This window comes from Phyllobates terribilis, unplaced genomic scaffold, assembly GCF_046119375.1.
Source record: "Phyllobates terribilis strain yellow unplaced genomic scaffold, ASM4611937v1 Scaffold_8__6_contigs__length_399053987, whole genome shotgun sequence".
Classification (NCBI taxonomy): Eukaryota; Metazoa; Chordata; class Amphibia; order Anura; family Dendrobatidae; genus Phyllobates; species Phyllobates terribilis.
Genome location: NW_027362768.1, coordinates 29,311,150 through 29,337,178, shown reverse-complemented (window position 1 = coordinate 29,337,178; position 26,029 = coordinate 29,311,150). Strand labels below are relative to the sequence as shown.

The window sequence follows — 26,029 nt, the reverse complement described above, 5'->3', positions numbered from 1 at the left end:
TAGAAGTTGTCCTACCTGTATGGAGCGGGACAGCTGTGCTCTCACTTGTACATTGCCCCCCGGAGGCAGTGACGATGACTTGGTAGTTTTGCCCACAGTCCAGACTGTCAATGCTGCATGTTGTGCCCAGTGTGGTGCACCAGTGTGCAGCGCCGCCATCCCCTCTGACTGCTGCAGTATAGTTCCAGGCTCCTGGCGTCACATTCCATGACACTTTAGTTGTTCTTACATCACACACAATTGTTGGTCTCACATTTTGTGGAACACAAGGCGCTAGAAAATAATAAAACGAAGCAGATATGATTCACAAAATTAGTTTAATATTGTACATTTCTGAGAGCTTCTAAGACAGATAGTTGTATGCTGAACTCCTACTCGAATTTTACATGACAGGTCGGAGTAAATCTGTTATTTTTCTAACCATGTCCGTCAGCTGAAGCTGCTGTCCTTCCTCTACCTCTCCAAGGACCAGTCCATAAATACATTATTTGTTATCATTTCTACAGGATATAGTCTGGGCTTGTAGTGTTGGGAGAAGGATGGGGTGTAAATACTTTGTGGGATGTACTTTGGTACTTGAAGGAGCTGGGCTGCTGTGTGATCTACTAGTATAGCTGTGACCACTAGGCTGTCAGCCAGGATACCTTTCTCCTGAATGCTCAGCGTGCGGGTGGACCTTTATCAGAATTTTGCACCTCCCTATATTACCAGGGGATCAGCTTCATCTTACTGGGGTTTGGTAATTTATCCTGCCCTTTATAACAGTAAGAATGGCCCCTTTATACAGTATAACCTAATCCAGAAAAGGAGATTTTTCATCAGATCACTAATCCCACAGGTAGTTTGGTAGTGGTTCTGTATGCGGTGCATAGACAAACTGCAGGCCCGCTCCTGGGCGAGCATATGGAAACCAGTGTGTAGAAAGTGACCCAGCATCCATCCATCCAGGTAGTAAAAACAGCACAATTATTGAAAAATACTTAAAATTAGAGTGAATTTAAAAACAACAAATATGTATGAGACACCGGGTCTTCGCGTTTTGAAGCCGTATAAGGCTCTTAATCATGACACTACATGATATAGAAAGACAACATTTGCAACAGGTTTGAAACGCGAGGACCCAGTGTCTCGTACATATTTGATGTTTTTAAATTGACTCTCAGTTCAATTTTTTTTAAGAATTGTCCAGTTTTTACTACTTGAATCTACGAATTCTGGGTCATTTTCTACACACTGGTTCCCTTTATACAGAGAAAAAACCAACAGGAGATTAGACCCCTAAAATATAACTTTTATTTAAATATACTAAAAAGGACTCAATAATCACCACAACAACAAACAAGAAACAAAATGCGAGGGATCAGGGGTAAGTCACACATCAGTCAGGAAGGATTACGGGCTCTGTCTGTCCCTATTTTGTCCCTAAATTCTCTCCCTTCCTGACAGCGGAGGTTGGCACCCTAATTTTTGCTCCATGGCGCCCCCACTCCACGTCGGTGTCCCTAATATCCCTGGTGAATATCTATCTTTATAATTAAAAAACCACAATCGTGAAAAAAAAAGATTGAGAAAAGTGAACATTGTTGCATGTTGTGCAATATACAGACTTGGGTTTCTTTAATGTATATTTATGATGAATTGTCGGCCTCTTAATCTTTACGTTCACTTTTTTCTATCTTTTTTTCACGATTGTGTTTTTTTAATTATAAAGATAGATATTCACCAGGGATATTAGGGACACCGACAAGGAGAGGGGGCGCCACCAAGCAAAAATTAGGGTGCCAACCTCCGCTGTCAGGAAGGGAGAGAATTTAGGGACAAAATAGAGACAGACAGAGCCCGTAATCCTTCGTGACTGATGTGTGACTTACCCCTGATCCCTGGCAGTTCATTTCTTGTTTGTTGTTGTGGTGATTATTGAGTCCTTTTTAGTATATTTAAATAAAAGTTATATTTTAAGGGTCTAATTTCCTGTTGGTTGTTTAGCTTTATAATTGGGCCCCGCTTATATATTTTTTGTTCAGGTGTTGGATCCCTTTATATAGTGCCATAGAGTCATTTTGGTCCAATTTTTGGAACTTGCAGTCATAAATGTTTTACAGAATCAGCACTTGAGAAAGACTCATGTTCCATAATGTGTATATTTTATTACTTGGATGTCGGGGAATCTCTTCTCTTTTGGGGTAACTACTCTGGATTGCCAATCCCAGATTGTTTGCCCAAGCATCCAAGCACAGATGAGCATTGATGTTGATTTTGGTGCGGTCATAAGCTTCTTTTTCTGCTTGTAGCAGTAGTGATATGGTTATAGGGGCTTGTTCACCAATAAAAATTATATCTATTGTGAACGATCTAATGTACCAGTCATGAGGAATCTAGTGTAGAAGTCATATGCAACTCAGACTGAATGTGCCCTGGGGGTGTGTCAGCGCATGTGGACTGTGTCTTGAAAAGTGCACTGACACACCCCCAGTGCACCTCCAGCCTGATTTGCATATTGCTTCTATGCTAGATTTCTCTTGACTGGCACATCAGATCTCTACAAATGAGGTATCATTTTTAGTGGGGGAGAAGTGACTATACAGTAATACTACTAATTCCATAGGTTCCCAATAACAACAATCTTTACAATTCCACCAAAAATTAAACCTGCTTCAGCAATCAGTTGATCATTGCTGATCTCACCAGAGAAATATAAGGGCTACCACACATTTCCCCAGCAAAAAGGTGGTAATACACCTCTCCAATCAAATTTACGGGTGACTATGTGATGGCCATACTGACTGCTTAACACCCCAATGACGGATATATATTGTTTTTTCAGCAGTTGTGATAGGTACTTCTGAAGTGCAACCTTTTATCACTGCTTATATAAAAGAAGGTTGCGGCATTTTGCGCTGTTTTATACAAATTGTATTATTTATTATTATTTAACCCCTTTGCTCCCTCTGACACCCCATCAGACCCAAGTATCTAATTATTAGGACATGCTGGAGGCATATAAAGACATAATTTGTTATCTCATTGGGGATTTCATGCTTTTGTTTGAGCTATTACCCAATTATTGAACAATATTGCCCCATAGACCCTTCTAAATAATTGCAAGGACCTTCCTATTAGTGTTTCCTGGTAAATGCACTCTAATATAGCACTATTTTACCTGTGTAAATATCCAAGGTACTAGGTATGCTATTGCAATGTGCATTTGATGCGGTGAGGGTGGCACTGTACGCCTGCCCACACTGGAGGCCACTGATGTCACAAGATGTGTTTCCCGAGCTGCACGATTCACTGAAGCCATTTGTTCCAGTCACGAGCAGAGAATATGTTGTCGCTCCTTGTGCCGGATCCCACAGTACAGTGGCAGAACTTTTCCCACAATGTAGTTCTGCCATTAGGTTAGCAGGAAGGCATGGCGCTAAGACAGGAGATAAAACAGGTGAGTATCTGTAGGATGAACATTTTCAAAACTGTGCATATTAATGCTGTAATGAAAGCATGGAGTAGCAGAGAAGAAGAACGTCAAGGGAGCCTGGGATGGAAATGCAGCACGACCTAGGCTTAGTCAGGTACGAGTCAAGTCCTAAGACTACACAGGCGCTCAAGCATGTCGTCTACTGGGATGTGTAACTGCTGCATGTCCATATCACATCCGACACACTGGGCACAGTAATGAGCACCACACAAAGCAGCCTCAAAGCCACTTAATGGGCACCACACAAAGCAGCCTCAAAGCCACTTAATGGGCACCACACAAAACAGCCCCAAAGCCACTTAATGGGTACCACACAAAGCAGCCCCAAAGCCACTTAATGGGCACCACACAAAGCAGCCTCAAAGCCACTTAATGGGCACCACACAAAGCTGCCCCAAAGCCACTTAATGGGCACCACACAAAGCAGCCTCAAAGCCACTTAATGGGCACCACACAAAGCAGCCCCAAAGCCACTGAATGGGCACCACACAAAGCAGCCTCAAAGCCACTTAATGGGCACCACACAAAGCAGCCTCAAAACCACTTAATGGGCACCACACAAAGCAGCCTCAAAGCCACTTAATGGGCACCACACAAAGCAGCCCCAAAGCCACTTAATGGGCACCACACAAAGCAGCCTCAAAGCCACTTAATGGGCACCACACAAGGCAGCCCCAAAGCCACTTAATGGGCACCACACAAAGCAGCCTCAAAGCCACTTAATGGGCACCACACAAAGCAGCCTCAAAGCCACTTAATGGGCACCACACAAAGCAGCCTCAAAGCCACTTAATGGGCACCACACAAAGCAGCCCCAAAGACACTTAATGGGCACCACACAAAGCAGCCCCAAAGCCACTGTTGGGAAAGTGTGACGTAGTTGGTAACAACTCAAAAGACAATGACAATTTTCTCTAAAATTCTGCTTTAGGTGGTGAATCTACCATATTTTGGTTTCCAAAGATGAAGCCACTAATCTGGTGCCTGAATACCAGCAGAAAGGTGACTTAACCAAAGAATACACACTTGGACCAATGTTATTCAATGGGGCAGTGCAGATAAATCATTTTATTTCACTGACCAAATCAATGTGTGAAAAAAAGCAACATGCACGATTTTCCTCCGGAAATTGGATGAGAGTCACCCATTCACGTCTATGGGTGCGAGTAAAAAATCGGATGCCACAGTACAGCATACGGGTTTTACAGAAACATTGCAATTCTGTAACATAGGAAACTGTAAATGTTTTTGTAAATGATTAATAGCTGCTGAGTAAAAAAAAAAGAATATATGCGGATGACAAGTGAGAAAAACATCGTCCTACTTTACTGCATGCAACTCTGACTGATTTCTATAGTGTGGTGATCCTAGCCTTACACCGAGTACAGAACACAGATGGAAATTAGGAATGTTATGAAACCTCTGTACCAATAACTGCCTTCTATATTATGCATCCAGAGCGTGTAAGTTGTCCATTAATACAATAAACCAGTTTATTATAAGTACTGTTTAGATGCTTATAACGTGCAGGACAGGAGGTGGAGCATGACACAACTAATACCTGCAAATCGTAATATTAATAAGTGTGTAAAATAATCACAGCCTCCATTATCTTCCATTTTATATATATATATATATTTATTTTTTTTTGTTTTATTTTTTTAAGCAATTTTACTTTTTTCTTGAGCCTGTAAATTTGATATATTAAACAACAGTGGCAGATATGATGACATCATAAAGTACACGACATCACAGACATCCCATGACATCACAATTGGTATAGAAAGTACAAAGTGCTACATCTGAGCCATCTTGTGTCATTAGAGCCTGACAGCTTGAATGACATTCATATGCTCTAATAAAGCGTATGGACAGGGGTCCATTTTTGGATAGTTTGGCCATTAATCTGGACAAAACCTACCATTTTTGTAACATATCTATTTGTAAAATGCTTTAATTCTCTATAGTTAGTTCTCTTGGTTGTATTAGGCAGTGACATGGAACTTGTAGTTTATTGCAGTCAGGAATTGGAGTATATGGAGTGCAGTATGTTCCCTTAATTTATATAGCAGTAGGTGTAGAGTAAAGGGGTTTTCCAATCTTTAGAAGTTATCGCCTATCCATGGGATAAGTCTGTGGGGGTCCCAGTAGTTGGGCCTGAGAACCACATCCTAATGGAGGGCTGGCCAATCATGTGCACCACAGCTCCATTCATTTTCTATGGGACTGCCAGGAAAAGCCAGACGCTGTACTCAGTGCTGTATCTCTGGCAGACCCATAGTGAAAGAATGGAGCAGGGGTGCACATGGCCCCCAACAGCTCCATTCAGATGGAGCTCTGCAAAGCCCCAGTTTTAGGATCGGTGGAGGTATCAGCAGTCAGACCCTCACCTTCAGCAAATTACAACTTATACCATAGATAGCTGATAACTTCTAAAGATTGGAATAATCATTTAACATTTAAGAATAAAAGGGTTCATTTAAATGTGTGTTACAAAATAAAAAAATAATGGTGGGGATTATTTGCAGTCTGTGACTTTTTGTTTAATAAATGTAACTCTAGCCTAATGTTATATTCTTGATACATAAACCAGCAGTGACAGTTATGATGACATCACAGGGCACATGATATCATAGACATCACATGACATCACAGTTGTTATGGAATATACAAAGTTCTCACCCTGAACCATTTTGTGTCACTAGAGTCTGACAGTTTGAGGAGGACGAGTCCAGATAAGTAGCTGTAGATGTAATAGCGAGGTCCCCATTCATACATTGAGGGTGTTTGTGCTGAAGTCTGGGACTGTGCCGCTTATCCCTAAAATAACAGTGAACATCTCTGTGTGATGTGTTCCTTACTGTGAATAAAGATGATTCCTTAAAGAGTACATATCACTATTTTTTTAAAATGAAAGGTACTAAAATGTGCAGTAGATCGGTGGGGGTCCAGGTCCTGAGACCACCAACTATTATTCGAAAAGTTTCTCTGCAGAGTGCTGCTCGGTAGGCAGAAGATCTGAGCTTGTGCCTGAGCTCAATAGAAAGTCAATGAATCCCATAATCCACCCTTTTTACAGACACGTAGACTTGCACCATTGCATCATTTAAACAAAACAAAATCGTAGGTACTTTTCATCCCTTTAATGTCACATACATTTTTTGTTTTTGCACTTTCGTCCCCCTCACTTTTTCTAAGAACCATAACTTTTTCCCTTGACATAGATCTATTAGGGCTTGTTGTTTTTTACTGTACAAGCTACAGTTTTGAATGACACCATTCACTTTTCCATATACTGTGCTGAAAAACAAGAAGAAATTTCCAAATACGGTGCGGTGCAATGGTGAAAAAATTAAATTCCATAATTGTTTTTTGGGTTTTGCTTTTACATTCTCCATTGTGATATTGACCTTGGAACCTAATTTTCCAGGTCGGTACAATTACAAAGATACCTTAAACTAGATGTTTTTTATTATTATTTTAGTGGTACTATTAAAAAAAATTGTTTCTGTCGACATTTTCTGAGACTTGTAACGGTTTATTTTTTCCTCAATGGAGCTGTGTGAGGGTTTGTTTTTTGCACTTTTTATTGATACCATTTTGGGGTACAAGCAACAACTTGATAGCTCCTTCTTGTATTTTGTAGGGTAGAAAAACGGCAATACTGAAGTCTCCCCTTTGTTTTCTTTTCAGCATTTAATATAACTTTTGATCAGTTTAGATATTTTTTAGTTTCTTTATTTTTCAATAGGTTTATTTTTAAATGGTTTTTTAAACATTTTTTTACTTTATTTTATATGCTCTTGAGGTTCTTGAATCTGTGACTGTTTGATCACATACTATATACTGCAGTACTACAATATTTCAGTATATAGTGTAACTCCAGCTCACCTATGAAGCTCAGCCTCTAGCTGAGCTTCACACTAGGACAAAAATGGCAGCCTCGGTAAACCATCAGCTCTCCGCAATCAACCAGGCAATTTAAATGCCGCTGTTACTAACTGACTGTAACATCTAAATAAATAGATAACAGCAGTAGTGTTGAGCCACCCCCGTAGTGTTCGAGTTCGGTTCGGTTCGTCGAACACCCGTGTGTTCGCCGAACTGTTCGTCGAACACCTTCGAACACCGTTAAAACCAATGGCAGGCAAACAAAAACACATAGAAACACATAGAAAACACCTTCAAAGGTGTCCAAAAGCTGACAAACTGCTCAGAAGACACAACTAACACATGGAAAAGTGACAAGTACATATAGTCATGCGAAAATAAAAGAGGTGGAGGAGTAAAAGGAGGGGGAGACACAGATATAGGCATGTCATGCCCTTCTAAAATCCAAAAAGTGAGAAGCCGACACGGCCAGTCCGCTCCTGCCCGTGCCACCTCCGTGTCGCCGGGTTTGTGCCAGAGCCGCGGTGAACCCTGACGGCCAGCCCCCCTCTCCCAATACTGGTGCCTGTCCGCTGGTGGGTCGAGCGAGCCCCCCTGTGGTGGAGGCAGCTCTAAGCTTTTTAATTTAAATTGTCTCTCTAATTTGAATGAATACACTTTAAATCCATTTACAAGGATCTATTGGAGGGCAAGTCTCATGCCAGCAGCCGCGTAATTCCAGCTCCAGTAGCGTCCACTAAAGCTGCTGCAGTTAAAAAGCTTTTATAAGGATCGAGCTCGGCTGTCCACCGCAAGGCATCCTACTGCCAGTCCCAACCCCTATGCCTTGGGGTGCCTCCTGATGCTCTTCACTGAGTATCCCATGGTCCCGAAGCATTTCCTTTGAAAAAATTAAGTGTCTAAACTACAGGTGGTGTAGCTTGCTTAACAGCCGGGATAATCCGCTGACTAGCAGACACTGCTACTAGGCACAAAGTATTTCCTGGGCTAGATGCAGTTAAAAATTTGTAATTAGATACTCTCGTTGGATGCTGAGAAAGCATTCCATAGAGTCTCCTGGCACGCCATATATGATTCTCTTAAAAAGCTTGGGGTAGGGGTCTAGGGGACCCTTTTATAGCCAAAATCACGGCCCTGTATCGCAATACGTCACCTAGGCTGAAGATAAATGGAACTGTAGCACCCTGAGGGCTCGGTTGCTACAGACGTATTGCACCTCACCCAGAGGTGTGATATCTCACTCTCAGGTAAGGATGGAGTGTGGATCAGGACCCGACACCTGCATGCATTACACCACATTGCCGTGGGGCAGGGCGACCAATATGCCCCTGAGATGGGCACGACAGTCCCTGTCCCTGGCTGGAGTGGGGGGAGGGAACACTGAGGAAGGGGAACCCTGTAGTGCAGGAGCAGGGAGGAAGCAGTTCCTGGGTGCATTGAGAAGGGAGTATAAAAGGTGGGCACCATCTTAGTTCAGTGCAGAGAAGTCTGAGCAGAAGTGGCAGGGAGCAGGGGCTCTGCATGAGCTCTGCTCCGGAGGCGGGCCTAGTAACAGAGGCCCAGGCCTGGAAGAGGGAGAAGGAAGGAAGAGGAGCGGAGAAGGCTCCAGGAACGAGGAATGAAGGGATCCCAGGGGTGCGGACGGGCGAGTCGCCACTGCACGCCCGAATCCACCTGCGTGGAGGGGTCAGGCCAAAGGGGGAGACCGGTCCCCGAACTAGTGGAGGCAGGAAACGACCATCAGCTACAAACCGGAGGCTCTGACATTTTATGTGGCGCAGCCCCTCGCTACACCCGCTAGGAAGGCACCACATAGGGTCAGGGAAACTGGCGCCAAGTTTACCAAGAGGAGGCCCGAGGCAGCCGGACAGAAGTGTTGGTAAGAAAGGCCAGACAAAGGACACACAAAGGGGGTCTTGTGAAGTGCTCCAAAGTTATCTGGGAGTTGTCTGAGCCCCTCACCTGGTGAGCACAGTACGACGTGAGCAGCCGTTACCTGCAGACGTGGTCTGGATAATAAGAACTGTGAGTAAAGGCCCTGGACTGCATCACTGACTCCGTGTCGTTACTGCTGCTGCCTGCACCATCACCCCCATCCTCCGCATACACTGCCCTGAGGCTATACTCCTCCCGTGGGGAGTTATGCTACGCTCTGCTGCACCCACAACACCAGCCTCAGCGGTCTGCCCTGTAGCGGCGGTTCACTCTGACCGCAATCCACGGGTGGCGTAGTCGGACATTTAAACATCAAAACCACATAAATAGTTCCGCCACTGGTTTGACCGCCCTGAGCCACGGAACCGGGTCGCCGTCACGAAGACTACAACCACCAGCATCCACCAAAAAGGGTCCGGCTCCGGGTGTCCCAAGGCCCAGGGGGTGCGTCAGAACATTTTCATCACCTTTCACAATCACCAATGGGACAAGGCAGGGATGTCCTCTGTCCCCTCTCTTATACATCCTAGTGACGGAGCACCTGCTCTCATCAATTCGCCATAACCCCAATATTAGGTGGATTGAGGTGGGAGGCACCGAGTACAAGTGCTCTCTATTTGCTGATGATGTCCTAGTATATATCACTCAATCACATATATCCATCCATGCTGTTATGGCTGAAATAGATCACTTTGTTACATGGTAAAATTTTAAAATCAATGCAGCGAAGTCTGAGGCCCTCGATGTCTCCCTCCCCAAATCCATATAGGATTCCATCCAGTCCAACTTTCCCTTTGCCTGGCCCTCACAGGGTATCAAATACTTAGGAATTCCTATTCATAGAGACCTCTCCCATCTATGTTATCTTAATTTTGGGCCCTTTATTGAACAATTCCATACAGACCACGGTTGGCAAGTTAGAACTGTAAGATTCACTACGTGAACCGCTGGTGTTTTGTGGAAAAGCACATGTACACCGCGTTCCAAATTATTATGCAAAAAGTGTTTAGGAGTGATAAGGGAAGAATTTGTTTGTTTGTCAGTTAAACTCATTGATGGTGATGTGTGTCAGGGCTCTTTATATCACTGTAAGCAATTGCAGACACCTGTGCTAATTAGTTTGGCAGGTGTGTCCAATGAAAGGCAAGACTACTTAAGAAGGCTCTCTCACATTATTAAGCAGCCTACATTTTCTGCCAAAATGGGAAAGAAAAAGGATGTGTCGGCTGCTGAGAAGCAACAAATTGTGGAGTGTTTAGGTCAAGGCATGACTACAATCAACATTGTGCGATGATCAGGATGAAGTGTCTTGGCAATCAAGAAGTATGTAGCTGATTCACAGTACACACGTGTGCGTGCTCATAAGGGCAAATTGAGGACTCTTTCCTACAGGCAATTACGTCAGGTTGAAAGAGCAGCGGCAAAAAAGCCTTGTCATAGCAGCAGACAAGTTTTTGAAGCTGCTTGTGCCTCCAACGTCCCCCGAACAACAAGATGCAGGGTCCTTCAGAGGTTTGCAACTGTGCATACGCCATCCTGTCGACCTCCTCTATCCACTTCACACAAGCAGAAACGGCTCCAGTGGGCCAAACATTACATGAAGACTGATTTCAAAACTGTTTTGTTCACGGATGAGTGCCGTGCAGCGCTCGATGGTCCAGATGGATGGAGTGGAGGAAGGCTGGTTGATGGACACCCCACGCAAACACGGCTACAGCGCCAACAAGGAGGAGGTGGAGTAATGTTTTGGGCTGGAATCATGGGGAGAGAGATTGTCGGCCCCTTTAGGATCCCTGAAGGCGCTAAAGATGAACTCCATAATGTATGTGGATTTTCTCAAACAGCACTTCCTGCCATGGTTCAAGAAGAAGAACCGTGTATTTCACAGCAAGATCATTTTTCTGCATGATAATGCACCATCTCATGCTGCACATAAAACATCTGCATCTCTGGCTGATATGGGCATAAAAGGGGACAAACTTATGGTGTGACCCCCATGCTCCCCTGACCTCTACCCCATTCAGAACCTTTGGAGCATCATTAAAAGGAGTGTCTATGATGGCGGGAGGCAGTTCACATCTAAGCAACAGCTCTGGGAGGGTATTCTGTCCTCATGCAAAACAATTGAAGCAGAAACCATCCAAAACCTGACAAATTCAATGGACGAGAGAGTTCAGAAGCTCCTTTCGAACAAGGGGTCCTATGTGAAAATGTAACATCACCTAGAATAAAGTTTTGAGTTGAAAACTGTTTGATTTCAGTTTCTAACAACCTGCTAATGCTTATAATTTCAAAAATGACCATTTTTTTGGTCTTTATTAAAATGAAAAGGTTGATCGAAAAGTTTGGGGGATCTAAGAGTGTGGCAACCCAGTAGTCATGATTACTTCGAATTCTGACAATATGAGGGTCATGCTGCAGGTAGTGCAGCAAGAAGGCACTTATGTGTCTTGCGCATCTCGGAGCCCCAAAATTATTTTCCGGGCTAGATGCAGCTAAAAATTATTTTTAATTTTAAATCTGGTGGAGCTTATTATAGATGGCCTAATAGGATCAGTGCTGCACACTGCTACAAAGCCCAAATTATTTTCCAGTCAAGATACAGATAAACATGATTAGTAATTTGAAAGCTTAAAACGTTTGGTAGGGTGATTTTAACCAATCATCAAGCTTTTACTCTCCCCAGGATGACACAGGGGTAGAAAAGTCGTTTCGGATCCATGATTTGTTCATCTTTATGAACGTGAGTCTGTCTACATTATCAGTGGAGAGCCACGTGCGCTTATCTGTCAGCACACCACCAGCAGCGCTGAACACACGTTCAGACAGAACGCTGGCTGCGGGGCATGACAAGATCTCCAAGGCGTAAGTGGCTAGCTCCGGCCATTTATCCAGATTGGAAGCCCAAAAAGAGCAAGGGTCCAGTGACACAGTCGTGGCTTCAATGTTTACTTGGAGATACTCCTGTACCATCGTCTCTAGGCGTTGACTATGTGTCAGACTTCTTGTCTCCTGTGGCCTTGCAAAGGATGGGCTAAAAAAGTGGTGAAATGATTCCGCAAAATTGATGTTACCAGCAGATACTGTGGTTCTGTTACGGTTTGAGTGCTGAACACTTGACGGTCCCACGGTTGGCAAGTTGGAACTGTGAGATTCACTACGTGCACCACTGGTATTTTGTGGAAAAGCACATGTAAGATTCTGCAACAGTCTCTGCTGATACTCCTGCATGCGTGCATCCCTTTCTATGGCAGGAATAATTTCTGCAAATTTACTTTTGTACCGGGGATCTAACAGTGTGGCAACCCAGTAGTCAGGATTATTTCTAATTCTCACAATTCGAGGGTCATGTTGCAGGTAGTGCAGCAAGAAGGCACTCATGTGTGTTGCGCATCCAGGAGCACCAAGTCCCTGTTGTGTTGGTGGCGAGGTAACAATCATGCTTCCTTCCTCTGTCCTCTCCCCCCAACCTCGCACAACAGAAATGTGATCAAGGTCTCCCTCATCTGATGAGTCTTCCATCAGTTCGTCCTCCACTTCTTCCTGGGCTCCTGCACCTTCCTCACTAGTTTGGCTGCTACCATGCGCCCTGGTAAAACCATCTCCCCCACCCTCACATGCCTGCCGCCTTGGTGCTGCCGACCTTCTGGACCTTGCAGATGTTAGCCCTTCCGCATACAACTCCTCCTCCTCTACTTCCTCCACCTCCTCTTGTGCCACCACCTGACTCCGAATTCTGTTTAACATGTGCTCCAGCATGTAAATCACCGGAATAGTCATGCTGATAATGGCATCGTCAGCACTAAACATCTTCGTCGCCATTTCAAAACTGTGCAGAAGGGTGCATAGGTCCCTGATCTGAGACCACTCCTCCAGCGTGATTTGCCCCACCTCTGAATCTCGTTGGCCCAGGCTATACGTCAGAACGTATTGCACCAGGGCTTGTCGGTGCTGCCACAGTCGCTGCAACATGTGCAGAGTTGAATTCCACCGGGTAGGCACATCGCATTTTAGCCGGTGAAGTGGCAGGCCCAACGACTTCTGTAGAGATGTAAGTCGCTGAGCTGCGGGATGCGAACGGCGGAAGTGAGCACACAGCGACCGTGCCCTCTGCAGAAGGCCATCTAGTCTGGGATAGTGGGCTAAAAATTGCTGGACAACCAGGTTCAACACGTGAGCCATACAAGGCACGTGTGTGACATTGCCCCGGCGAAGGGCCGCACCCAGGTTTGCAGCATTGTCGCACACGGCCTTCCCTGGTTTCAGGTCCAGTGGAGACAACCATTCATGAAATTGGTTCTCCAGAGCTGACCACAACTCCTCAGCTGTGTGACTCACATTTCCCAGACATTTCAATGTAAAAACCGCCTGATGACGTTGAGCCCTACTGCCAGCATAGTAAGGAGGTGTGCAGGATCCCTTCTGCGCAGTTAGAAAGCTTGTGGCATGACCAGACAGGCTTTGGGTGCAGGTGGAAGACCGAGAGGAGGTTGAGGAGGCAGAAGCAGTGGAGGAACTTTGACATAAAGAGGATTGACGCACAACTCGTGGGGACGGCAAGACTTGGACAGCAGCCCCTTGTCCTGCTGTCACCATAGTTACCCAGTGCCCAGTCAGCGACATGTAACGCCCCTGTCCATGCCTACTCATCCAAGTGTCTGTGGTGAAATGCACCCTGTCACACACAGAGTTTCTCAAAGAAGCGGTGATGTTGTGTGCGACATGCTGGTGGAGCGCAGGCACACCTTTCTTTGAGAAGTAGTGCCGACTGGGCATCTGGTACTGGGGCACTGCGACGGACATAAGGTCTCGAAAATCCTCTGTGTCCACCAGGCGGAAAGGCAGCATTTCTGTAGCCAAGAGCTTGCAGATGGTGAAATTCAACCTCTTAGCTTTCTCATGGCTAGGAGGAAATGGTCTTTTACTTGTCCACATCTGAGGGACCGAGGGCTGGCTATTGTGCTTAGACGGGGTTGATAAGGGTGTCCCCGGCAAACTGCCGGTCTGTGAGGAAGATGCAGGCGGACATGTTAGGTTGCCTTCATCCAAAGGTGGTGCTATCGATGTCGGACAGCGCTCAACACCAGCTGGTGTTACCACCTCCAAAGAAAATGATGACCTGCCAATCACGCTGGCTGTTGCGGGTAAAGAGGTGGCAGGTCTGCGCCCCAAAACAGGTGTGACTGCTGTCCCCCCAGTCACAGAGGATGAAGAGGCCGCGGATGCACAAGATATGGCAGACGGTGGTTGGCCCGGCCGGCTAGGCCGCATTGTAGCACACTGAGCTTCCCACTGCAACTTATGCTTCATGTCCATGTGCCGGTTCATGCATGAAGTACTCAAACTATGTATTTTTTGGCCTCTACTTAGCTTTTGCTGACAAATGTTACAGATAACACGAGTTGGGTCATCTTTATCGATCTGAAAAAATGCCCAGGCTATGCAAGGCTTAGCACCCATGCGACCTGAAGAGCCACCACGACTTGTGGTGAGAGGCAGAGTTGTGTTTGAGGATGCAGTTGTTGACGTGCTTCCAGTACTACGTCTCTGTCCAGGAAGGCGCAACCTGACCTCGTCGTCACTAGCATCTTCCTCCACCTCCTCTGCTGACCTCATCTCTTGGCTGACTGTGGGTTGACAGTAAGTGGGATCTCCGACCTCATCATCATCACCCTGTGCGTTATCACACCCGTCGTCCTCAGAGCCAACCTGTTCCTGCCCTGACAAAAAACTAAAGTTGTCGCTCCAATCAGGTATTTGAGTCTTATCATCGTCTTCCTCATTGTCTCCACCAACAGGAGTTACAGTTTGGGAATGAGGGTCTACATTATGGTCAGAACCTTCTGCGTCTGGTCCTGGATCCGACTCATAAAGATTCTGGGCATCAGTGCAGATCATTTCCTCGTCTGGATTCACAGAAGCGCTGGAGTCGACCTCTGATTCCCAGGCTATAGTATGAGTAAACAGCTCTGCAGACTCAACCATCTGTTCTACCTCATACTCAGACGGGCAGCTGGAGATTTGGGAGCTGTGAGGAAGCAAGTGCGATTTGGGTGACACCTTTGAGGACTGGAGTATTTGTGATGTTGAAGTTGATGTGGAGGAGAGCCCACTTAAAGGAGCACTTGATATCCGTTGAAGCACCTGCTGTTTTTGTGCCTCATCTGGAATTTGTAGCGATTGGCGTGGCCGTAAGAAAGGGATCTTATCACATTGTCCGCTAAAAGAAGTAGACATTTTAGTTTGGCTGGAAGATGGTCTTTCTTCTGCAGATGTTACTGTTGCTTTAACACCTACCCCACGGACACAACCTTTTTTCCCCTTCCCAACACGCCTATTCCCCTTTCCACCAGCAGCAGGCCTTTTTCCACTCATTTTGGTGGTTAACTAATTCACAACTCTGGAGTTGTTTGCACAAAAAAACAATGGATGGTAACCGAGCAGAGCTGAGTGGCCAAACTGTGGTATTAGGCCAAAACTATTGGCTGGGTTAGATGCAGAAAAAAATTATTTTGAATTTGCAACCTGATGGAGGTCAGTATAGATGGACTAATAGAGAAAGTCCGACACACTACTAGAAGGCCAAATATTTTTTCAGAGGTAGATGCAGAAAAAAATATATTCAGTTTGCAACCTGATGGAGGTCAGTATAGATGGACTAATACAACAAGTCCCGCACACAGCTAGAAGCCCAAATATTTTTTCAGAGGTACTGTAGATGCAGATAAAAATTATTTTTAATTTGCAACCTGATGGAGGTCAGTATAGATGGACTAATAGAGAAAGTCCGACACACTACTAGAAGGCCAAATATTTTTTCAGAGGTAGATGCAGAAAAAAATATATTCAGTTTGCAACCTGATGGAGGTCAGTATAGATGGATTAATAGAACAAGACCCACACACAGCTAGAAGCCCAATATTTTTTCAGAGGTAGATGCAGAAAAAACTATATTCAGTTTGCAACCTGATGGAGGTCAGTATAGATGGACTAATAGAACAAGTCCCACACACTGCTAGAAGCCCAAATATTTTTTCAGAGGTACTGTAGATGCAGATAAAAATTAGTTTTAATTTGCAACCTGATGGAGGTCAGTATAGATGGACTAATAGAGAAAGTCCGACACACTACTAGAAGGCCAAATATTTTTTCAGAGGTAGATGCAGAAAAAAATATATTCAGTTTGCAACCTGATGGAGGTCAGTATAGATGGATTAATAGAACAAGACCCACACACAGCTAGAAGCCCAATATTTTTTCAGAGGTAGATGCAGAAAAAAATATATTCAGTTTGCAACCTGATGGAGGTCAGTATAGATGGACTAATAGAACAAGTCCCACACACTGCTAGAAGCCCAAATATTTTTTCAGAGGTACTGTAGATGCAGATAAAAATTAGTTTTAATTTGCAACCTGATGGAGGTCAGTATAGATGGACTAATAGAGAAAGTCCGACACACTACTAGAAGGCCAAATATTTTTTCAGAGGTAGATGCAGAAAAAAATATATTCAGTTTGCAACCTGATGGAGGTCAGTATAGATGGATTAATAGAACAAGACCCACACACAGCTAGAAGCCCAATATTTTTTCAGAGGTAGATGCAGAAAAAAATATATTCAGTTTGCAACCTGATGGAGGTCAGTATAGATGGACTAATAGAACAAGTCCCACACACTGCTAGAAGCCCAAATATTTTTTCAGAGGTACTGTAGATGCAGATAAAAATTAGTTTTAATTTGCAACCTGATGGAGGTCAGTATAGATGGACTAATAGAGAAAGTCCGACACACTACTAGAAGGCCAAATATTTTTTCAGAGCTAGATGCAGAAAAAAATTATATTCAGTTTGCAACCTGATGGAGGTCAGTATAGATGGACTAATAGAGAAAGTCCGACACACTACTAGAAGCCCAAATATTTTTTCAGAGGTACTGTAGATGCAGATAAAAATTAGTTTTAATTTGCAACCTGATGGAGGTCAGTATAGATGGACTAATAGAGAAAGTCCGACACACTACTAGAAGGCCAAATATTTTTTCAGAGGTAGATGCAGAAAAAAATATATTCAGTTTGCAACCTGATGGAGGTCAGTATAGATGGACTAATAGAACAAGTCCCACACACTGCTAGAAGCCCAAATATTTTTTCAGAGGTACTGTAGATGCAGATAAAAATTATTTTTAATTTGCAACCTGATGGAGGTCAGTATAGATGGACTAATAGAGAAAGTCCGACACACTACTAGAAGGCCAAATATTTTTTCAGAGCTAGATGCAGAAAAAAATATATTCAGTTTGCAACCTGATGGAGGTCAGTATAGATGGACTAATACAACAAGTCCCGCACACAGCTAGAAGCCCAAATATTTTTTCAGAGGTACTGTAGATGCAGATAAAAATTATTTTTAATTTGCAACCTGATGGAGGTCAGTATAGATGGACTAATAGAGAAAGTCCGACACACTACTAGAAGGCCAAATATTTTTTCAGAGCTAGATGCAGAAAAAAATTATATTCAGTTTCCAACCTGACGGAGGTTAGTATAGATGGATTAATAGAACAAGACCCACACACAGCTAGAAGCCCAATATTTTTTCAGAGGTAGATGCAGAAAAAAATATATTCAGTTTGCAACCTGATGGAGGTCAGTATAGATGGACTAATAGAACAAGTCCCACACACTGCTAGAAGCCCAAATATTTTTTCAGAGGTACTGTAGATGCAGATAAAAATTAGTTTTAATTTGCAACCTGATGGAGGTCAGTATAGATGGACTAATAGAATGAAGCTATGCCCAAAAGATTTTACTTCACTAGGTGCAGTAAAAAAAATTGGTATTCTATACACAGGTGGTATATCTTGCAACACAGATAGGCTACTCCACTGACTAACACACTCTGCAATAGGCCAAAAAGGATTAGCTTTGCTAGATTCAGCCAAATGCTGTGAAAAAAACTTGCACAGCACTGGCACAGACCTGCCTGGCAAAAACTGATAGGAACTCATGTAACCTAGTCCTGAAAAGGACTCCAATTACAATTAGTCTTTACTCCCACAACCTATCTATTTAAGAGCACAGACCTCCCTGATAAAAGTTGTAGGAAATGCTGTAACCTAGTCCTTAAAAGGACTGCAATCACAACTATTCCCTACTCCCAAGCTATCTGTAGATTTGTGCGAAAATTGGCTTGAAATTAACAAGGTATAGCGCACACAGCAACAGCGGTGCCATCTAACACGCAGCTGCAGCAGTGAGAAAATGGTGGCGACGGGGAAAATGGCTTGGTCTTATAGGGCAAGGACATGTGACATACACTGCCAATGACACATGCCCTTGCTTGTGTGAAAAAAAGCACTTCGCTCCGTGTGTGCGCTGCTGATAGGCTGACAGATTGCACCTCCCCACTGCAAATGCGGGAAAGAGAAAAAAAAATGGAGATCTTCATTGTTCCTGCAGAGATCCATCCCCTGCCCCTCCCCCAACCCCGCTGTACACTCAAACTGCGTATTAACATTAATTTTCATCATTACTGAGAAAAAATCCAGTTATGATTTTGGTGCACGAACAGTTATCGAACATAACCTCGAACAGCCGAATTTTTCTCAAATTGTTCGTGTTCGCCGAACGGCTCGAACACCGCCCAAAACAGCTCGAATTTGAGATTGGCGAACAGTTCGAGTAGAACAACGCTCATCTCTAAACAGCAGCGATCGGAGATAGTTCCAGACGGTGCTGTGACCGGCAGCTGCCGCCTATGTAACACAGCCGTCATCTCCCAGGTATGAAGTGAGCTCCGCTCCTGAGCGCACTCCTTACAGTCCACAGTAACCTGTAACAAAAATGTAAGTTACAGGTCCTTGAGGAGGTAAATGAGACATATTCCTCAAAGGAGTTGTCTCTCTTCAAATATTATCAGCCCATACCATTGCAGATTTTAAAAATATACTGAGCTCTTACTCACCTTCCCTGGATCCAGAAATGTCTCTCTGTTGATACTGCAGTCTTTGTTGCTAGGCTGTAGCAATAACGTCACATCGTCAGCGCTGCAGTCAATCACTAGGCTCAGTGGTTCAGTAGATGTACAGTCTTGGCCAAAAGTGTTGGCACCCTTGAAGTTGTTCCAGGAAATGAAGCATTTCTCCCAGAAAATTATTGCAATTACACGTTTTGTTATACACATGTTTATTTTCTTTGCGTATTGGAACAACACAAAAAACTCAGAAAAAAAAGCCAAATTGGACATATTTTCACACAAAACCCCAAAAATGTGCTGGACTAAATTATTGGCACCTTTCCAAAATTGAGGGTAAACAACTTTTGTTTCAAGCATATGATGCTCGTTAACACTCACCTGTGGCAAGTAACAGGTGTGGGCAATATGAAAAGCAGCCCCAATCACGTTCCAAAGAAATTCAGGCTGTCTTCAGGGAACGCAAACTATCCGTCAACATTTGAATGAAATTAAATGCTATAGCAGGAGACCCAGGAGGACCTCACTGCTGACAAAGAGACATAAAAAAGCTAGACTGCAGTTTGTCAAAATGTAAGTGAGTAAGCCAAAATTCTTCTGGGTACAGATTTTTGATAAACCACATCATTCTACTGTTTACTGAAAATGTAATGAGGCCTACAAAGACAATAACACAGTACCTGCAGTCAAATATGGTGGAGGTTCAAAGATGTTTTGGGGCTTCTGGCACTAGGTGCCTTGACTGTGTGCAAGGCATCATGAAATCTTCAGATTACCAAAGGATTTTGGGTTACAATATAGTGCAAAGTGTCAGAAAGCTGAGTTTGCGTCCTACGTCATGGATCTCCCAGCAAGACAATGACCCCAAAAATACTTCAAGAAACACCCAGAAATGTGCTGGAGAGTTCTGAAGTGACCAGCAATGAGTGCAGATCTAAATCCCATTGAACACCGGTGGAAATATTTTAAAATTGCTGTTGGTAGAAGGCGCCTTCAAATATGACAAACCTGGAGCAGTTTGCAAAAGAAGAGTGGTCCAAAATTCCAGTTGAGAGGTGTAAGAAGCTTGTTGATGGATATAGGAAACAATTCATTGCAGTTATTTATTCCAAAGGCTGTGCAAGCAAATAAGAAGTTAAGGGTGCCAACAATTTTGTCTGGTTCATTTTTGGGGTTTTGTGTGAAATTGTGTCCAATTTGCCATTTTTTCCAGTTTTTTTTGTGTTGTTCAAATACACACAAAGATAATAAACATATGTATAACAAAACGTGTGTAATTGCAATAATTTTCATGGAGAAATTCTTCAATTTCTGGAACAATTCCAAGGATGCCAACACTTTTGGCCATGACTGTAGATGGCAGGAGCAAATGAACCCAAAGATTGATTGCAGCGCTGTCGACATGACGTCATCGTTGCACACAATATTCGGAAGCTGCAGACAAGCATCGCTGGAGTCAGGCAGGCTGAGTAAGAACTCAGTTTGTTATTTTTTAAATCTGCGCTCATATGGGCTGATAATATTTGAAACAGGGCTGGGGCAGGTAGCGGCCTCACCAGGACATGTGCGGTATTACATGATGTTCTTTTAAATTAGTGGGTTGCCATGTAATACATGGTATCACGGAGTCTTCTAGGACAAGATATTGGAAGACAGGTTCATTACATTCCAGCCATTTTGTCTGATGTCACTCACTAGTCCTCATACATTTTTGGCTGATTTCACATCTTCTTTGGAAGCTCTTACTACGAACCTCCATAGAAGATTTCATCGAATATGACAGAAAAAAATAGCGCTACATGTAACGCTAATTTCCCCATCAAAATAGCGACCGGATCCACCGGCCAAATAAAGTTGGGGTCAGGAAGAATAGCTGTCGGCCAAATGAGCGCTTGCTGACATCTATTTGGGTTTTGTTCACACAACGTGAGCTTGTGTTGACATACAACTTCTGCAGGATCACCAGCTGTATACTTGCCCGGGAAGATGGTAATATATTCCACTGTGCAGTCATAGAGTGGATTATGCATCTAATGGTCTTACTTACTGGATACCTTTCTATTGAACAGTGTACATGTTGTTTCATACTGTAAAAAAGGGATATACGAATGTAAAATGGTCAAAATGTGAGTGCTTTGTGCTCTTTCCGATTAAATGAACCCTATAGACACGTATAGTATATATGTCAGACGCTTTTCTAGGTCATATGTAAAATGCAGGCTCCTATCATAATATGAACAGTGGCATAGGTTTATGTAAGATTTAGCAGCAGAATATTTATTGTATATTACAATGTAAGATCCTAGGAGCAGGGTGTAAATTAGATTGTAAGCTCCTAGGAGCAGGTGTATATTAGATTGTAAGCTCCTAGGAGCAGAGTGTATATTAGATTGTAAACTCCTAGGAGTAGGGTGTATATTAGATTGTAAACTCCTAGGAGCAGGGTGTATATTAGATTGTAAGCTCCTAGAAGCAGGATGTATATTAGATTGTAAGCTCCTAGGAGCAGGGTGTATATTAGATTGTAAGCTCCTAGGAGCAAGGTGTATATTAGATTGTAAGCTCCTAGGAGCAGGGTGTATAGTAGTTTGGAAGCTCTTAGGAGCAGGGTGTATATTAGAGAGTAAGCTCCTAGGAGCAAGGTGTATATTAGATTGTAAGCTCCTAGGAGCAGGGTGTATAGTAGATTGTAAGCTCCTAGGAGCAGGGTGTATAGTGGACTGTAAGCTCCTAGGAGCAGGTTGTATATTAGATTGTAAGCTCCTAGGAGCAGGGTGTATACTAGATTGTAAGCTCCTAGGAGCAGGGTGTATATTATATTGTAAGCTCTTAGGAGCAGGGTGTATAGTAGATTGTAAGCTCCAAGCAGCAGGGTGTATATTAGAGTGAAAGCTCCTAGGAGCAAGGTGTATATTAGATTGTAAGCTCCTAAGAGCAGGGTGTATATTAGATTGTAAGCTCCAAGCAGCAGGGTGTATATTAGAGTGAAAGCTCCGAGGAGCAAGGTGTATATTAGATTGTAAGCTCCTAGGAGCAGGTTGTATATTAGATTGTAAGCTCCTAGGACTAGGGTGTATACTAGATTGTAAGCTCCTAGGAGCAGGGTGTATATTAGATTGTAAGCTCCGAGGAGCAGGGTGTATATTAGATTGTAAGCTCTTAGGAGCAGGGTGTATAGTAGATTGTAAGCTCCAAGCAGCAGGGTGTATATTAGAGTGAAAGCTCCTAGGAGCAAGGTGTATATTAGATTGTAAGCTCCTAGGAGCAGGGTGTATATTAGATTGTAAGCTCCTAGGAGCAGGGTGTATAGTAGATTGTAAGCTCCTAGGAGCAGGGTGTATAGTAGATTGTAAGCTCCTAGGAGCTTGGTGTATATTAGATTGTAAGCTCCTAGGAGCAGAGTGTATATTAGATTGTAAGCTCTTAGGAGCAGGGTGTATAGTAGATTGTAAGCTCCAAGCAGCAGGGTGTATATTAGAGTGAAAGCTCCTAGGAGCAAGGTGTATATTAGATTGTAAGCTCCTAGGAGCAGGGTGTATATTAGATTGTAAGCTCCTAGGAGCAGGGTGTATAGTAGATTGTAAGCTCCTAGGAGCAGGGTGTATAATAGATTGTAAGCTCCTAGGAGCAAGGTGTATATTAGATTGTAAGCTCCTAGGAGCAGGGTGTATAGTAGATTGTAAGCTCCTAGGAGCAGGTTATATATTAGATTGTAAGCTCCTAGGACTAGGGTGTATAGTAGATTGTAAGCTCCTAGGAGCAGGGTGTATATTAGATTGTAAGCTCTTAGGAGCAGGGTGTATAGTAGATTGTAAGCTCCTAGCAGCAGAGTGTATGTTAGAGTGAAAGCTCCTAGGAGCAAGGTGTATATTAGATTGTAAGCTCCTAGGAGCAGGGTGTATATTAGATTGTAAGCTCCTAGGAGCAGGGTGTATAGTAGATTTTAAGCTCCTAGGAGCAGGGTGTATATTAGAGTGAAAGGACCTAGGAGCAAGGTGTATACTAGATTGTTAGCTCCTAGGAGCAGGGTGTATAGTAGATTGTAAACTCCTAGGAGCAGGGTGTATATTAGAGTGAAAGGACTTAGGAGCAAGGTGTATACTAGATTGTTAGCTCCTAGGAGCAGGGTGTATATTAGATTTTAAGCTCCAAGGAGCAGGGTGTATAGTAGATTGTAAGCTCCTAGGAGCAGGGTGTATATTAGATTGTAAGCTCCTAGGAGCAGGGTGTATATTAGATTGTAAGCACCTAGGAGCATGGTGTATATTAGATTGTAAGCTCCTAGGAGCAGGGTGTATAGTAGATTGTAAGCTCCTAGGAGCAGAGTGTATATTAGACTGTAAGTTCCTAGGAGCAGGGTGTATATTAGAGTGTAAGCTCCTTGGAGCAGGGTGTATATTAGAGTTTAAGCTCCTAGGAGCAGGATATATATTAGATTGTAAGCACCTAGGAGCAGGGTGTATAGTAAATTGTAAGCTCCTAGGAGCAGGGTGTATATTAGATTGTAAGCTTCTAGGAGCAGGGTGTATATTAGATTGTAAGCTCCTAGCAGCAGGGTGTATATTAGATTGTAAGCTCCTAGGAGCAGGGTGTATATTAGATTGTAAGCTCCTAGTAGCAGGGTGTATATTAGATTGTAAGCTCCTATCAGCAGGGTGTATATTAGATTGTAAGATCCTAGGAGCAGGGTGTAAATTAGATTGTAAGCTCCTAGGAGCAGGTGTATATTAGATTGTAAGCTCCTAGGAGCAGAGTGTATATTAGATTGTAAACTCCTAGGAGTAGGGTGTATATTAGATTGTAAGCTCCTAGGAGCAGGGTGTATATTAGATTGTAAGCTCCTAGGAGCAGGGTGTATATTAGATTGTAAGCTCCTAGGAGCAGGCTGTATATTAGATTGTAAGCTCCTAGGAGCAAGGTGTATATTAGATTGTAAGCTCCTAGCAGCAGGGTGTATATTAGATTGTAAGCTCCTAGGAGCAGGGTGTATATTAGATTGTAAGCTCCTAGAAGCAGGATGTATATTAGATTGTAAGCTCCTAGGAGCAGGGTGTATATTAGATTGTAAACTCCTAGGAGCAGGGTGTATATTAGATTGTAAGCTTCTAGGAGCAATGTGTATATTAGATTGTAAGCTCCTAGGAGCAGGGTGTATAGTAGTTTGGAAGCTCTTAGGAGCAGGGTGTATATTCGAGAGTAAGCTCCTAGGAGCAAGGTGTATATTAGATTGTAAGCTCCTAGGAGCAGGGTGTATAGTAGATTGTAAGCTCCTAGGAGCAGGGTGTATAGTGGATTGTAAGCTCCTAGGAGCAGGGTGTATAGTAGATTGTAAGCTCCTAGGAGCTTGGTGTATATTAGATTGTAAGCTCCTAGGAGCAGGGTGTATATTAGATTGTAAGCTCTTAGGAGCAGGGTGTATAGTAGATTGTAAGCTCCAAGCAGCAGGGTGTATATTAGAGTGAAAGCTCCTAGGAGCAGGGTGTATATTAGATTGTAAGCTCCTAGGAGCAGGGTGTATATTAGATTGTAAGCTCCTAGGAGCAGGGTGTATAGTAGATTGTAAGCTCCTAGGAGCAGGGTGTATAATAGATTGTAAGCTCCTAGGAGCAAGGTGTATATTAGATTGTAAGCTCCTAGGAGCAGGGTGTATAGTAGATTGTAAGCTCCTAGGAGCAGGTTATATATTAGATTGTAAGCTCCTAGGACTAGGGTGTATAGTAGATTGTAAGCTCCTAGGAGCAGGGTGTATATTAGATTGTAAGCTCTTAGGAGCAGGGTGTATAGTAGATTGTAAGCTCCTAGCAGCAGAGTGTATATTAGAGTGAAAGCTCCTAGGAGCAAGGTGTATATTAGATTGTAAGCTCCTAGGAGCAGGGTGTATATTAGATTGTAAGCTCCTAGGAGCAGGGTGTATAGTAGATTTTAAGCTCCTAGGAGCAGGGTGTATATTAGAGTGAAAGGACCTAGGAGCAAGGTGTATACTAGATTGTTAGCTCCTAGGAGCAGGGTGTATAGTAGATTGTAAACTCCTAGGAGCAGGGTGTATATTAGAGTGAAAGGACCTAGGAGCAAGGTGTATACTAGATTGTTAGCTCCTAGGAGCAGGGTGTATATTAGATTTTAAGCTCCAAGGAGCAGGGTGTATAGTAGATTGTAAGCTCATAGGAGCAGGGTGTATATTAGATTGTAAGCTCCTAGGAGCAGGGTGTATAGTAGATTGTAAGCACCTAGGAGCATGGTGTATATTAGATTGTAAGCTCCTAGGAGCAGGGTGTATAGTAGATTGTAAGCTCCTAGGAGCAGAGTGTATATTAGACTGTAAGTTCCTAGGAGCAGGGTGTATATTAGAGTGTAAGCTCCTTGGAGCAGGGTGTATATTAGAGTTTAAGCTCCTAGGAGCAGGATATATATTAGATTGTAAGCACCTAGGAGCAGGGTGTATAGTAAATTGTAAGCTCCTAGGAGCAGGGTGTATATTAGATTGTAAGCTTCTAGGAGCAGGGTGTATATTAGATTGTAAGCTCCTAGCAGCAGGGTGTATATTAGATTGTAAGCTCCTAGGAGCAGGGTGTATATTAGATTGTAAGCTCCTAGTAGCAGGGTGTATATTAGATTGTAAGCTCCTATCAGCAGGGTGTATATTAGATTGTAAGATCCTAGGAGCAGGGTGTAAATTAGATTGTAAGCTCCTAGGAGCAGGTGTATATTAGATTGTAAGCTCCTAGGAGCAGAGTGTATATTAGATTGTAAACTCCT

The 26,029-nt window shown here is 43.4% G+C and overlaps 1 protein-coding gene across 1 annotated transcript in view; it reads right to left on the bottom strand.

Annotated features, from left to right (window-relative positions):
• Positions 1–26,029, bottom strand: part of LOC141156637 (receptor-type tyrosine-protein phosphatase beta-like) — a 190,934-nt gene that overhangs the window by 49,953 nt on the left and 114,952 nt on the right. The window contains exon 9 of the mRNA XM_073642826.1: positions 16–273. Within this exon, the coding sequence (XP_073498927.1) occupies positions 16–273 (258 nt within the window). The remainder of the gene's footprint in view (positions 1–15; positions 274–26,029) is intronic.